At 35.3% G+C, this 16,192-nt stretch overlaps 1 protein-coding gene across 30 annotated transcripts in view; it reads right to left on the bottom strand.

Moving 5' to 3' along the window:
* The window catches only part of TENT2 (terminal nucleotidyltransferase 2), a 63,933-nt gene that overhangs the window by 28,580 nt on the left and 19,161 nt on the right, over nucleotides 1–16,192 (bottom strand). For 11 of the 30 annotated variants that reach the window (XM_069597572.1, XM_069597576.1, XM_069597578.1 and 8 more), the window contains 5 exons: nucleotides 7,407–7,521; nucleotides 7,225–7,316; nucleotides 5,295–5,373; nucleotides 3,631–3,700; nucleotides 245–321 (listed from right to left, as the gene is read on the bottom strand). In XM_069597572.1, coding sequence (XP_069453673.1) covers nucleotides 245–321; nucleotides 3,631–3,700; nucleotides 5,295–5,373; nucleotides 7,225–7,316; nucleotides 7,407–7,521 — 433 coding nt within the window. Of the gene's footprint in view, nucleotides 1–244; nucleotides 322–3,630; nucleotides 3,701–5,294; nucleotides 5,374–7,224; nucleotides 7,522–16,192 lie in introns of all 30 variants that reach the window. The other 19 variants (XM_069597582.1, XM_069597587.1, XM_069597583.1 and 16 more) reach the window with 3 other exon arrangements.

The following is a 16,192-nucleotide window of genomic DNA, read 5'->3' as shown; positions in this document are numbered from 1 at the left end:
CTTATTTCTATATAAAACATACTTTAGTTACTTTTTTAAAATTACCAACTATCAAAATTCATTTTACTGAGCTATATATAACTCTGGTGGTATGTGATTCAGTGTAGTAACACATTACATATATAAGAAAGTGAGACATATTGTACACAAACATAATTAAAGAGGTGTCACACATCTTTATAAAGGAATAAAGGATAAACAGAGAAGGTAATAATTATCTGAACATAAAGACAAGAAAACTTACGGTATGCATAAGTTCTAAGAAGGAATGTGTTTCTTATTCCAACAATATTGTTTACATTCAAGTCGAACTCCACACAACTATTTTCCAAAAAAAAAGAAAAATTTCAGCTCAAGTACAAATTTAACTAACTCCCTAGTAACTAAATTTATATCCATCCATTCATCCAATGATACAAAATGTCATGGGCCCAAAGAAAACTTTTAGTATGATCTGATGTTGAAAGATATGTATTATACCAATTACTCTTAACAAAGAAGTTTTCATTTTGTAATACTTTTCAGATAAACAAAACTGTATGACCAAACACATTTCTGAGCAAGTTATCCCACTGTTATAAATTCTGAATCAATTCTGAATGACAGCAACATTTGCTTTAAAACAACAGGAATGAAAAGCCAAATAAAGTACAGGTGAAAAAAAATAAAAGCTCCGTCTACACTTTATTTTCTCTCCAAAAGGGTTACTAAATTATAATATCATAACAAATTTGGCTACTGATGCCTAGTAAAAACACTTAAGAGCCAAACACATAACAGAAGAGACACTTCTTTCAAACCAAAGGTATCGTGCAATTCACAATTTAGAAAACAGCAATAACAGCAATATATAAAGAATGGCTAAACTCAAAATGACTACTTAATGCATAAGTAACAGGCTCATATACTATCAGGTCAAACTTCTGTACAATGAGTCTTTTTGTGAAAAGTGCCTTAAATAAAAGCATAAAATTCCTTTCTATAGCTTTTAACTGTAAAATCTGAAATCAGATTTTCTTTGTTATGGGAAAAGAAATCCTATAATCTTTCAATTATCCATGCATGTTAATAAACGTGAATATTGATATTACAATGTCACATGTATTTGGCTCTGGGAAACTTATGGTGTAACAGTAGAGTGACATTCTTTAATTGTGCTTGTACAAATCTAACACTGAAACCAGTTTGCACTCCCTCTATGTAACTTAAAGAGGGAAAAAAACACTTAGATGGAAACTAGTCTGCAATTAAAAACTTTCCAAAAATATGAATCCAGAGCTTAAAAAATATCCACAGTGCTTTCTTCAATTCTACTTCTGGAAATACTGAAGTAATCCTTAACATGGAAAGAATTTTATGCTTATTGAAACAGGGAATGGTTAAGTTAATGACGGTAAATGGGTAAATCCACATAGTGAACTACTGTAAAGTGATTGAAAATGAAGCCAGAAGATATTCCATGATTCAAGCATTCATTCCATATTCCTAAGTAATAAAGTATGAGCTCAATTTTACTTTTAAAAGCTCTTATGCATTCATATGCATAAAGAAGACACTGAAAGGTTTTTACACCAAAACACTAACATCAGTTGCATTTGAATGATCAAAATGCAGTTGTTCCTTTTTCTTAATGATGCATATATAGAAGGATAAGATGGTCCTTATAAAGAACATTTAACAATGAAAAAACCATGTATGATAATCTTAAATTGAAAAGAATAAAATTGTTTATATAATTATAGCTACAACCATTTTAAAAAACAATTATAATCAGTTAATAGTTTTATTTATATTTACTGTTTTATTGTTTATATTACAACTACAACCATTTTTTAAAATAATTATAATCAGCTAACAGTTTTGTTTACATGTTTTATCTCCCTATATCTTTGTGCTTTAAAAACACTCCGCCATTAAAAAAAAAAAAGTTCCACTGTTACTTGAGAGAAATTTAGTAAATCTTTATAAACTGCATGGATGTTTGGATGAAGGAAGGGCAAAGTTTGAGCCATCACTTATCTAAAGATTTGTTTAAAAAAAAAAGAAAAAATTTATATATTCAGTCAGTTTTGATTATTTACAGTAGTTATTTTCCACACAGTAATCACAAACACTGAATTAGTGGTTACTGAGCCACAGCTCCTAGGGGAAACAAAGGCTTAGGTTTCCAGGAGCCCCCAGTCACATCTTCATCAGCCTATTTATCAATATGCCTACAGTCACATTTATCAACTGATCAATATGTAACCTTGTTTTATGTAAGTTTCTATTTAAAGACATTTAATACACTGTTCATTCAATAAAAGTGAAGTCATTGCAGAGCACTGCTGCTGCTGCTAAGTCGCTTCAGTCAGGTCCGACTCTGTGCGACCCCATAGACGGCCTCCTACCAGGCTCCCCCATCCCTGGGATTCTCCAGGCAAGAACACTGGAGTGGGTTGCCATTTCCTTCTCCAATGCATGAAAGTGAAAAGGGAAAGTGAAGTCGCTCAGTCGTGTCCGACTCTTAGCGACCTCACGGACTGCTGCCTACCAGGCTCCTCCGTCCATGGAATTTTCCAGGCAAGAGTACTGGAGTGGGGGCCATTGCCTTCTCCACTGCAGAGCACTGAAGAAGTGAAGTCGCTCAGTCATGTCCGACTCTTTGCGACCCCATGGGCTGTCCTACTAGGGTCCTCTGTCCATGGGATTTTCCAGGCAATAGTACTGGAGTGGATTGCCATTGCCTTCTCCAGGGGATCTTCCCGACCCAGGGATCGAACCCGGGTCTCCCACATTGTAGACAGACGCTTTACCGTCTGAGCCACCAGGGAAGTCCTAACTCATCCCTAAATAAAATACATCTAACATACCATTAAGGCCCATCACAGCTTTGTGCACAAAATGTCTACAACACCTCAGCACAATGCTGGGAGGTCATTTTAAACAGCAAATTCATGCACAAAAGCACAAAACTGTGAAAGACACACTAACTAATCTGTGAAAAGGGATCTGTTCAGCATATGACAGTTGAAACAGAAAGACAAGTGTATCATACTGTTAAATTCATTTGGGAAGATGTACATCAGGTGACTCAAAATTTTCCCACTCTGTGCAGGTTTATAAAATCATAAAAGTGTTACAAGTATTAATTGGGGGGGTTACAAAATAAATTTTATCAAGTAGGCAAATTCACAAATATGGGATCCATGAATAATGAGGATCAAGTGTATATACCTATATAAATTCTAATAATAATGCCTGTAAGAAATTCAGAACCCAAACTATTAATAGTAGAACAGGTAGATATCATACTAGTAACAACCTCTTTTGATATAAACATGCATCAAATTTCACGAATTAAGATATGTTCTCAGAGCATATTACATTTCCAAAAGAGATCATTTAAAAATCTAAAATACTATATTCTTTCAACTATGACTAGTCTCAAATATTCAAAATGTCAACAAGAATAGCTGAGAGAGTTAAGCATGAACAACTGCTCAGACGATTTCAAACAAATCATCTAAGAGAACAAATTCTTTCCAAAAACTAATGAAGCTACTGTGGAACAGCACACCCTCCTTAATTATCTACCTCAGAAGAATACCTAAAAATTATCTAAAGCAACTGAAAAAATTCAGTACTTACCTGACTTTATCCCTGAACTTCACAATTGGCACTTTTGCTCGAATCAACTGAGGTCTCTCAATGTAACCAGCTAAAGGATAAAAGATAAAATGGGTATCTGTAAATGTTTCTGAAATTCATAGTATTCCAATGAACATTTCTTAAAAGTAGTATTTTACTTAGCTAAAACAATTTAAGAAAATACAGTCTTTGAGAGAGAAAGCAAAGACAAAAGGACATTATCAAATTCTTCTAAGACTGGAACTTCCAATACCATGTAGAGGGCTTTATATATTAACATGTTATTTTTAGAAATGTGGTCTAATACCTAATAATACCTATAAAGAATTTCATCATAGCATTATAAGAGAAATATCTAGGCCAGCAGCAGGGGGATAGCTAAATTCTGCTACAGCACATGGAAGATACCATGGCAGTCATAAAATCATATTTACAAAGAATGTTAAATGTAGAAATGCTGGCAACATAATACATGGGACAGCGAAAAATTCAAATAAGTATGAAAAAAACATGTATCAAATTTTTGTACTCTACCAACCTTAAATACCAGGTGTTAAAACTAAAAATTTTGTTATAATGCTTTTACCACCAAAATTATAATAATATGTATCAAGCTTCAAATACAATTATGTGCAGGAATTCAATGAGGTATAATAAAAAATAAGATTAAGAGTTAAAAGTAGTAAAGGCTCACACACCAACAAGCTATACTCCTCAGGCAAGTCACCAAACTCACTGATTACCCCTTAATCTGATTATTCCATTATTAAAAACACTAATCAAAAAAAAAAAAAGAAACCTTTCATTTGAAATTACACGACCTCTAAGGTCCTTTTCACTTTTTATATTTTATGATTTTAATAATAATTATTAAAAATCCACTTAAGGTACAAATTTCTCCTTTATTTTACAAATGCAAAATTCAAATCCACTGAAATAAATCTCTTGATTTCTTTCCTACAACTGATAAAAGTTGTTGCTCAAAGGCAATAACCTGTTAAGTGACTTTTTATTTCCCACCTTAAAGTCTAACACATAAGAAATATCTGTTAAATAAATGGACAAAGTCTATCCAACATCACACAGTTAGTGTGACTTCAAATGTCCACAATATTCTATGGAAGTTTAAATTATTTGAGATGGCTTAATTTGTGGATTAAAATCTGCTTTGTCAGCTTATTCAAAGAGTAACATCTTACGATATAATGGCCTAAGTCACTAATTTTGCTTTCAGTTGGAGTGATATATTTGGGCTTTGGGTTCAGTGATCATATTTTTAAACCAAGTAAAGATGTCTATCACTGCAAACAGATGAGATGCTCTCTTCCTCACATATAAGTAAGACTTGTATACTTTTGGCTTTTGAGATACTCTGCACTGCAGTTACTTACATTCATGCTTTAACTTTCCTAACAGCGTTCAGCTGTTTGAGGATAAACTAAGACTTACACATCTCTGAATTTCTGACTACCTTCAGTGGGACAGCTTGCAAGTAGAAAGAATTGTCAAATAAATGGTTACTTTAATTAAAAGTTAAATTCATTTGGGAAAAAGAATCCACATTATACCTAATCTCACCAGAAAATAAAACAATTCTTATCAGAGACATTATAAATAAATAGTTATGTCAAATGACATATGAATGTGAGGCATGTCAGACTTACAAAGTCTAGTACAGAAGTGTTTGTGGACTAAGGTGAGTATATGCCGTGCTTCAGTCTTCTGATTTACCTGAAAAAAACACTGAAAAGTTAAAAATAAAGTTTTTTCATTATCTTTCTAAACTTAATGTTTTATTTTCTTAATGTATCTCAACAAAAAAAACATATAAAGCATACTTTTCATTGGAGTTATTTTTCAATATACAGTAAATTGCACTATTTAAAAGTCAACCTTTATGCTATCTTTAACATTTATATTTCTAAATCAATTTGATTTTAAACTTAAAAGCACAGCTTTAAAAGAAATATTTTAACAGCTATATGTCATTTTTTCCTTTGCTATAAATGTACAAAAAATAATCTGCAAGGAAATATAAACAGAATTTTAACTTTTGGTAACATGTTTTATTTCCCTATCTAGATTGTGAGTTGCTTAAAAATAAGGTTCAAATCCATGGTGTTTTGTTGTAAGTTGTGACAAACATGATTCAGACATGTGAACAGAATGGAGGATTAAAGGTCTGTCTAATCAAAGCTATGGTTTTTCCAGTAGTCACATATGGATGTGAGAGTTGGACTGTAAAGAAACTGGGCACAGAATTGATGCTTTTGAACTGTGGTGTTGGAGAAGACTCTTCAGAGTCCCTTGGACTGCAAGGAGAGCCAACCAGTCCATCCTAAAGCAGATCAGTCCTGGGTGTTCATTGGAAGGACTGATATTGAAGCTGAAACTCCAATACTTTGGCCACCTGATGCGAAGAGCTGACTCAGTGGAAAAGACCCTGATGCTGGGAAAGATTGAAGGCAGGAGGAGAAGGCGACAACAGAGGATGAGATGGTTGGATGGCATCACCAACTCAATGGACATGGGTTTGGGTGGACTCCAGGAGTTGGTGATGGACAGGGAGGCCTGGCATGCTGCAGTCCATGGGGTCGCAAAGAGTCAAGACACAACTAAGCGACTGAACTGAAGTATAAGCTAACTGTATGAGAGAAAGTTTTAATTAAAACTCTAGTATTCTTCATTATTTTTATTATTTCTGAGGCTTTTCTTTTTTCAGTTTTCCTTTATATGATTTCAAAGCCTAGAAAGTATCAGGAGTTTCTTTCCTGGAATAAATCTCTTCCTGATTTGCAGTAACTAGAAGTCACTTTTGTTACTGGATTAACATGAACAATATTACCATTCAATAGAGGCTTTTTTATTTTTTAAGAGGTACAATACAAGGCATATTAAAATTACACTGAAATTAATCTTCGGTAATTCAGAAGAGACTTCAGCATATTTAAGAGGCTGCTCAGGTGAGTTTAATAAACAGCAATTTTTGTGGAACTAAGGACATACAAGAGTATCAGTTAACAGGAAATTCAAATAAATGTAATAAAAAGTAAAATTTGGTTGCTAAGTATGAAGAAACAAAGTCAAAATATCAGAGATAATTACTTTAAATCACAATAGTCTTATTTTACATTTCAGAGAAATCTCTTTTAATTCCCAAAATAAACTCCAAATCCCATAGTACTTTCAAGGGAAAAATAATACAGATTAAATATAGAATCACTGAGAATTCAAATGGAAGGAAATAAATCAAGCAGAAAAAAGACAAACTCTTCCTCTTCGCTGCATCCTGGTAACATACCCAACCCAATGGCATTTCAAAATAAAGATAGAGCTGTTTAAAAACACACAGTGAAACTGCCTCACTTTAACAACTTAGAAATAAATTAATACTACAATTTGTTGTTTTTTGTACATGCCTTAAAAAACAAAGAAGCAGCAGCATTTCCTGACTTTCCTTGAATTACTATAAACAAAGAATTTAAAGAAGCAATTAAAACAAAGTAGGGTTTTTTCCCTCAATGATTTTTATATGAAATTTCTTAAATGACTTAACATGAAAAACACACTTAGAATAAATGTTTCATTACTTACTGGTTCCTCTTTAACAACTAGACATAAGTCACCATCACTGCTCCGAGTACCAAATCCATTTAAAGAAGACCCAACTAGAAAAAGTCTGCTTTCTAGAGAAATAGAAGAGAATTGTAAGGTTTTACTTAAAATTAAAATAGGAATGCATATAATTAAAGAGCATGCAAAATAGGGAAACATACGTGGAAATAACAGTTGAATTTCTCTCTGCAGCTCTGTTCGACAGAGTTCTTTCTTCTTTAAATCACTTACTTGCTGCTGACATGCTTCAAATAACTCCAGTATCTGCTGACTCAACTTGAATGCACCACAAAAAAAGTAAAAATTTCATTCAGAAATGTAAAAGTTACCAGCATATTGAGAAGTATAAAATTACTGACAGTATTTTTAAAATAAATATATATTATCTACTTAACACTTTCTAATACAAAATGACCACTATTCAAGTAATAATAATTACTTAGAATCTGAAATAGTTAACAATTTTTACATAGTAAAGTATCATTGACAAGTCACAGATAAAATAAATACATATTATCTCCATAACACTTTCTAATACAAAACTACCACTATTCAAGTAATAATAATTACTTAGTATCTGAAATAGTTTACAATTTTTACAAAGTATCACTGACAAATCACAGAAAATTCATAATGAGTATAATTCATAGGTCCTCATACAATAACCTTCAGTTACTGACTTTTTATATGGGACATGAACTAAGAATGGTTTTTATATTTTTAAAGGGTTATAAAAACAAAACAAAACAAATATGTGCAACAGAAACGAAGTCTACAGTAATCTAGTTTCTGGCCCTTTAAAGAAGGTTACTCAACCCCTGGCATTCATACCATGAATACCAAATAAAACAGACTTCCAGAAGAGAAGTCCCGGTGGTCTACGCTCATGCAAACCACCCTCTTTCCTATTCTCATAGCACTGCCCTGAGCCCTGCTTTCTTGTGGCCATCTACGAACAGATCTCCCTCTTTATCCCCCTTTCCAGTTCATACTTTCCCCTCCAAAGGACCTCTTGCCATCACCACTGGTGACTCCCGTACCTACAGTGGGGTAAGTATCATGACATACTCCCACCAATTCAACATCTTTTACTCCAATATTTTTCATCAATGTTACACAGACACAACATGATTATGACAATAAAACAGAACTTCTCTAGCTTTGAAATTTTAAATTCCAGTATACAAGATAGGTTTCAATCTCCTGACCAATTCTCACATCTTCTTGAGAACCACACAACCCTGGATTCTCTTGGATCCTCTCTCTCCCCCAACCCAACATGCCCTGAAACAGCATGATCCCCTTCCCTACCCAGTCTATACTACACAATGCACCCCTTGAACCATTCTCTTTTATCATACCTTAACATTATACCCCTGTCATGCTCTAACAAAACCCTAATTTTAGGTTCACTATAAACAACCACCTTCTCTGCTCTTTTCTGTGAGTTTCTAACTGGAAAAAAATTTTAAAATCACAAAATTGGTATGTTGCAAATTTACAATTTAAAAAATAACCTAAGATTTAACCCATAGCATCTCTAAGCAATTACTTCAATGTCTCTGGTTAGATATTGCTTCCACTTTTCACCATCAGCATTCCAAAATGTTTATACCTTTCCTCAAGTTTCCTACACTTATCTCACTTCCTTCAGCAGATAACTTCACATTAAAGTTTACTAAGAAACTGAAGAAACCAAATGTGACATTCCTCAGCTTCCAACTACAAACCTGCAAACTACTATCTGAATGAAACCTCACCTCCCTACCTCTACTGTCAGATAAACTGTCCTGTTTCTTGGTCCAAAGCTAATCCCTCTATCAAAAATACTTCTGTATCCACCCCTTTTGGTCACCTCTGGGGCACAGATATTCCATCAGTTTTTTGACCTGTCTTTTGCATTTTCAACCTCTCCCTCTCCAGGACTTTCTCCAAGTCCATGACCAGGCACAAGTCTCACTCATCACTTAAAATACTTTATCACATTTAGAACACTCATTTTAAGAAAGCAGAGGCAGTCAGGATAACCTGGCAATGAAAGAGACATAATTTTTTAATATCCTGAATAACCATCCTCCCAAAACGCTACAGACCCCAGTGTGATCCCTGGGTCATTAAGATCCCCTGCAGAAGGGAATGGCAAAGAGTCAGACACGACTGACAGACTGACAAAAAGAGACTAAGCAACTAGGAGAAAACAAACATATCAAACCATCCAAAATAAAAATGGCCAAAAAAGACAGCACAATTGACTACATATTACTCATGAATTCTAAAATACTGCAAGTTAGGACCAAACACTGACAGCAGCAAGATCCACATGGTATCAGAAACACGACAAGCAGAGGAGAGGGATTTGGGACAGCCCTGGAGCCAGAACAAACAGAAATCAAACTCCCTAGAAGTGCTACCTCCCACCCCCTCCCTTAAATGGACAGTTCCAGTTCAGTGTAATAAAACAGCAACTGAAACTCGCACGGGGTTTCACAGGCGACAACTCACAAGGCAAGAAAGGCAAGAAAATCACACAAACATCAAGAATCTCAAAACTAACTGAAACTCCTTTCTAAGACACAGCAACACACCAAGCAGAAACTGCCAGGAAGAGAAATCTAAACTAAGCAGTACAGAGTCACTGGAGTAAAGGAAAGAAAGTCTAGAACAAGAACAATTCCGCCCTCCAAAGGGCATCTGACGATGCTGAGAAACAGTGGTTATCAGTCAACATACCTGGGGGAGTGGGCACCACAGGGTGAGCCAGAAGGCCACTGAATATCCTACAACGCCCAGGACAACTCCCTGCAGCAAAGATACCTGACCCTCAGTGCTAATACTGCAAAAAGCGAAAAACCCTGATCTAGATAAAGCCAGAGAAGGAAAGGAGGAAAGGTCTCAGAAGATATATTTTTGAACACATATCACAGCAGAGGATTCCCCCCAGCCCCAAACCTAGCAAAAAGCTAGCTTACCCAACCCTCATTTAAAGTAGTATACTGTTGTTTACTCGCTAAGAGTTGTGTCCAACTCTTTGAGACCCCATGGACTAGATAGAGCTCACCAGGCTCTTCTGTCCATGGGATTTCCCAGGCAAGCATACTGGAGTGGGTTGCCATTTCTTCACCTGGGGATCTTCCTGACACAAGGATCGAACACGCATCGCCTGTTTGGCAGGTGGATTCTTTACCACCAAGCCACCTGGGCTTCCCTAAAGCCATCTTCCTTAAACATAAGTAACAGAAAAGAATTGGAATCTCAAAAAGAGAGGTGAGAATGGGAGGACAGAAAAAATATTTTAAGAAATAATGCCTAAAAACGATTCAAGTCAATTCTCATACAAAGTTTTTGTAAGAAAAATGCAAAGAGTAACATTCCTACAGATAACGAAGCTCACCACAAAGACATGTTCACAAAATGAATGAATATTTTAATATAATATGCAGAACCAAGGTTTTCTCTCTCATTATTAATTTCCTAAAAGGATAACTGACTATAAAGCATACATAACTGAAAAAAATAATTGGAAGTTTACATTTTTAAAAATTATCAAAAGCAGCAAAAACATGAAATACCTAGGAAAATATTAAAGATATATAAAACCCATACTCTGAAAATTATAAATATTGAGAGAAATTAAAACATCTAAATAAATAGATACGAAAGTTAAAGGATTTAACATACCTGACACTTCTAGACTTAACCATACAGCTACAGTAATCAAAACAGTCTGGCACTGGGAAAAGGACAGATAAAAAAGATAACAAAAGAGAATACTAAAGTATTTATGAAATGCTATGCTACCTGGCATTTGCTTCAAACTACTAGAGGAGGGAGGTATAGACAAAATAAGATTGGTCAAATGTTGGTAACTGTTCAAGCTTGGTCTTATGAGGATCTACAATACCACATTCTGTTTTTTCATATATTTGATACTCTCCATAATAAAAAGCCTTTTAAGGCATTCATATTTACAAAAAGATTTTTAAAAGGTCTCCAGTTAAACTGGTTAATCTAAAATTTTAAACGGCACTTGAATAATTAAGTTTTATCTACCTAGAGCAGGGTTGGCAAACCTTGACCTGTAGGCCAAACACTGCCTCTGGTCTGTTCTGTAGGACTAACCAACTAAAACTGATTCTTAAATTTTTAAAGGATTGCTTACAAAGGAAAGAAAAGGAGACAGGGCCCACGTACTTCACATGTCTAGAATTTATTAACTGGCCCTTTATCAAAAAAGTTGTGTCAACTCCTTGATTTAGAGAAGCAAGCAGATCAAACCTGCTGTAAGTCAGAATATATACTCTACATCTGTTGAATAACAAAGAGAAAAATTTCTTGGGAATTCCCGGGAAATCAAATGGTTAAAACTTGGTGCTTTCACTGCATGGCTAGGCCCAGGGCTCGGCTCAATCCCTGGTCAGGGAACTAAGATTCCTCAAGCTGCATAGCATAGCCAAAAAACAAATTTTTTCATTGGAATGACTATGTTCACGTGGAAACACTCACATATGGAAAAATCTGTGATTAGGTAGAAATTATGAAATTCCACATATTTGCTCCTCTCCCTTTTCTACAGTTCTGGGAAGGTTTCTTCTCTCTCAAGTACTATAATGGAGACCTAGCAGATTTTTATACAATAAATTTTCCCTCCTGTCACATTATGGATTCATATTGTCAAATTATGTTACTGAATCTTAGAACAGATAGGTAGAGTCCAGATGAGAAAAAAACACAAAAAGAAATGTATGTATATGCTGAAACAAGACTTAGAGATATTTCAAAAGATGGCTAAATGGCCTTATAACTGGGAAAAAAAGAAGAATGTCTGATATGAAATCCTGGCTAAAAATCAAGCAAAAAAATACTTAGATCATATATGTAATAACAAGCTGACTATACATAATGGCATTTCAAACACTTTTTTCGTTTCATTCAAAAGTAAAATGTTCCTTGTTTTCCTTAGTTTAAAAAAAACCTACTGCAACAAAGTATCTGTAAAACAAATTATTCTTAAAGTTGCTTAAATCTCTGCAATACTAGTTTAGGCTGCCTGCAAGATCTATTACTTGAAAATTACTTGTAGAAGATGTATTTCTCACTGTATGTAAAAATTATCTTTGCAAAATTGCATAAGAGAGTAAGTTTCCTAATAAAAGCAAGAGAGTTCCAGAAAAACATCTATTTCTGTTTTATTGACTATGCCAAAGCCTTTGACTGTGTGGATCACAATAAACTGTGGAAAATTCTGAGAGATGGGAATACCAGACCACCTGACTGGCCTCTTCAGAAATCTGTATGCAGGTCAGGAAGCAACAGTTAGAACTGGACATGGAAGTAAAAATAAAAATTTAATAAAAAAAATAAATTAATTTAAAAAAATAATTAATTAAAAAAAAAGAAGAACTGGACATGGAACAACAGACTGGTTCCAAATAGGAAAAGGAGTACGTCAAGGCTGTATATTGTCACCCTGCTTATTTAACTTCTATGCAGAGTACATCATGAGAAACGCTGGACTGGAAGAAACACAAGCTGGAATCAAGATTGCTGGGAGAAATATCAATAACCTCAGATATGCAGATGACACAACCCTTATCGCAGAAGGCAAAGAAGAACTAAAAAGCCTCTTGATCAAAGTGAAAGTGGAGAGTGAAAAAGTTGGCTTAAAGCTCAACATTCAGAAAACGAAGATCATGGCATCCGGTCCCATCACTTCATGGGAAATAGATGGGGAAACAGTGGAAACAGTGTCAGACTTTATTTTTTGGGGCTCCAAAATCACTGCAGATGGTGACTGCAGCCATGAAATTAAAAGATGCCTACTCCTTGGAAGAAAAGTTATGACCAACCTAGATAGCATATTCAAAAGCAGAGACATTACTTTGCTGACTAAGGTCCGTCTAGTCAAGGCTATGGTTTTTCCTGTGGTCATGTATGGATGTGAGAGTTGGACTGTGAAGAAGGCTGAGCACCGAAGAATTGATGCTTTTGAACTGTGGTGTTGGAGAAGACTCTTGCAAGTCCCTTGGACTGCAAGGAGATCCAACCAGTCCATTCTGAAGGAGATCAGCCCTGGATTTCTTTGGAAGGAATGATGCTAAAGCTGAAGCTCCAGTACTTTGGCCACCTCATGCGGAGAGTTGACTCATTGGAAAAGACTCTGATGCTGGGAGGGATTGGAGGCAGGAGGAGAAGGGGACGACAGAGGATGAGATGGCTGGATGGCATCACGGACTCAATGGACGTGAATCTGAGTTAACTCCAGGAGTTGGTGATAGACAGGGAGGCCTGGCATGCTGCAATTCATGGGGTCACAAAGAGTCGGACACAACTGAGCGACTGAACTGAACTGAACTGAACACAGATTTAAAATATTAAAATACTTTTTCCAAATATCAATATTCAATCTTCCAAAAAAACATTATAACCTATCCTCAAAAAAAAGAAAGTGAAGTCACTCAGTCATCTCCGACTCTTTGTGACCCCATGGAGTGTAGCCTACCAGGCTCTTCCATCCATGGAATTCTCCAGGCAAGAGTACTGGAGTGGGTTGCCATTTCCTTCTCCAGGGGATCTTTCCTACCCAGGAATCGAACCCAGGTTTCCCACACTGCAGGCAGACACTTTACCATCTGAGCCACTAGGGAAGCTCCTCAAACTCAAACCAAATTACTAATAAGGCTATCACTGTCTGAGATCAACACAAGCCACTAAAGACAAGTTAGGTATGGATTTAGAGTCAGAAAAGTTTTTTAAATGAGCCAGTAAAGCTTCAGGTATAACTTTTACATGGTATTCTCAGTAGATTCTCCATCTGTCCCTAGAAGCTGGGTCCCCATGTAAAAGAAAGTGAATAAACCTTTCAGCTGGGAGTATCAAAAAGAGCAACAGGTTTTGGCTAAACATAAGTGCCATCTACAAACAACAAACACAAAATAGCAATGAGCTATCAAGATAGAAGAAATAAAGTTAAATATGGCACAGAAAACAGGCCATTAGCTCACAAATACTTCAACAAAAACTGACAATTCCTCAGGTTTTTCATTGCCACATTCTTTGTTAACATGAAACTGTAGGAAAAGCTGGTACTAATTACTGAGTAAAATAAAGCCAGATATGAATTAAAAGTTTAAATTCATTCTTGATGCTGAATTCCTTTTCCCTTCAAAGTAAATAAAATAGAATCAGGAAAACATCATCCTGAAAACAACCCACTCCTTACTAGTATGTTAAAGTACTGTTTTTTTGTATGGCCACAAATTAGAGCCTTCTTAATTCATCAGCTAATACAATGATTAGGCAGTGTGAATAACTGATTTTTTTCCCTGAAGCCTGATTGTTTTTAGGCATTACCTGACCTTAGTCAAGAGAAAAATCCCTAATAAAAGGAGGATGGAGAAAACAAAGCAAGCTTTCATTTGAGGATCTCTAGGGCTGAGACTTGGTCTAAACTTTCTACACGAATCTACATCTCAGTGGCTTTAAAAATCTGACTGACACATACATTATAAAGATAGAGCCCTAAGAATAAATTTAACCACTGAGGTAAAAGAGCTGTACAATGAAAACTATAAAACATTGATGAAAGAAATTAAAGACTATTAAAAAAATGGACAGATACCCAATCATGGATCAGAAGAATTAAAATTATTAAAATGTCCATAGTATCAATAGCAATCTACAGATTCAATGCAATCTCTATCAAAATTCCAATAGCATTTCTCACAGAAATAGAAAAAGCAATCCTAAAATGCATATGGACCCATCAACGACCCAGAACAGCTACAGCAATCTTGAGCAAAAAGAACAAAGCTGGAGTAATGAGACTTTCTGATTTCCAATTCTATTACAAAGCTGTAGTAATCATTAAATAGTATGGTTCTGACACAAAAATGAACACACAGACCAGTGAACATAACAGAGAGTCCAAAAAAGAAACCCACACACATATGGTTAACTAAAGGGTGTCAAGACTACACAACAGGAAAAGGACAGTTTTTCAACAATGTTGAGAAAATTGGATATCCACATGCAAAAAGATGAAATTGGAGCCTTATCTTACAACATACACAATAATCAATTAAAAATGACTTAAAGACTTAAATTCAAAACCTGAAACAGTGCACTCCTGTAAGAAAAGATACGGGGAAAGCTCCATGATCTTGGTCTTGACAGTGATTTTTTGGATTTTAATACCAAAAACACAGGCAACAAAAGCATAACCAGTAAGTGGAACTATGTAAAACAAAAATATTTCTGTAAAATAACAATTAAAAAAGAGCGAGAAAGAAAAGAGAAAGTGACGTACAGAATGGGGGGAAATACAACTCTAACAAAAATACAAATGATCCAATTTAAAAATGGACAAAAGCCCTAAAGAGACATTTTCCTAAATAAGACACACAAATGGTCAACAGGTACATGAAAAGATGTGCAGCACCACCAAGCATCAGGAAAATACAAATCACAACCACAATGAGATATCACTTCATACTTGTTAAGATGGCTATTACCAAAAGGCAAAAGGTAAGTGTTGGCAAGGATCCAGAGAAAAGAGAATCCTTATTCACCATTGGTAGGAGGTACATCGGTACAACCATATCGGAAAACAGCATGATGCCTTCTCAAAGAACTAAAAACAGAACTACCATGTGTTCCATCAACCCCGGGACTGGGTACACATCCAGAAGAAAAGGTATCTATCTCAGCAAGGTATCTGCACTCCCATGTTCCCTGCAGTGTTACTCACAGTAGCCAAGATGTGGAAACTTAACTGCCCACTGACAAAGAAAATGTGACGTGTCTGTATACACGTACACAATGAAATATTATTTGGCCTTAAAAAAAAAAAAGGAAATTCTGCCATTTGCAACATGGATGAATCTGGAAGACATTAAGAGACATGAAATGAGCTAGACACAAAAAGACAAACACAGTGTGATTTCACATG

Source organism: Ovis canadensis, chromosome 7 (assembly GCF_042477335.2).
Source record: "Ovis canadensis isolate MfBH-ARS-UI-01 breed Bighorn chromosome 7, ARS-UI_OviCan_v2, whole genome shotgun sequence".
NCBI lineage: Eukaryota > Metazoa > Chordata > Mammalia > Artiodactyla > Bovidae > Ovis > Ovis canadensis.
This window is presented reverse-complemented; position numbering and strand designations above follow the sequence as displayed.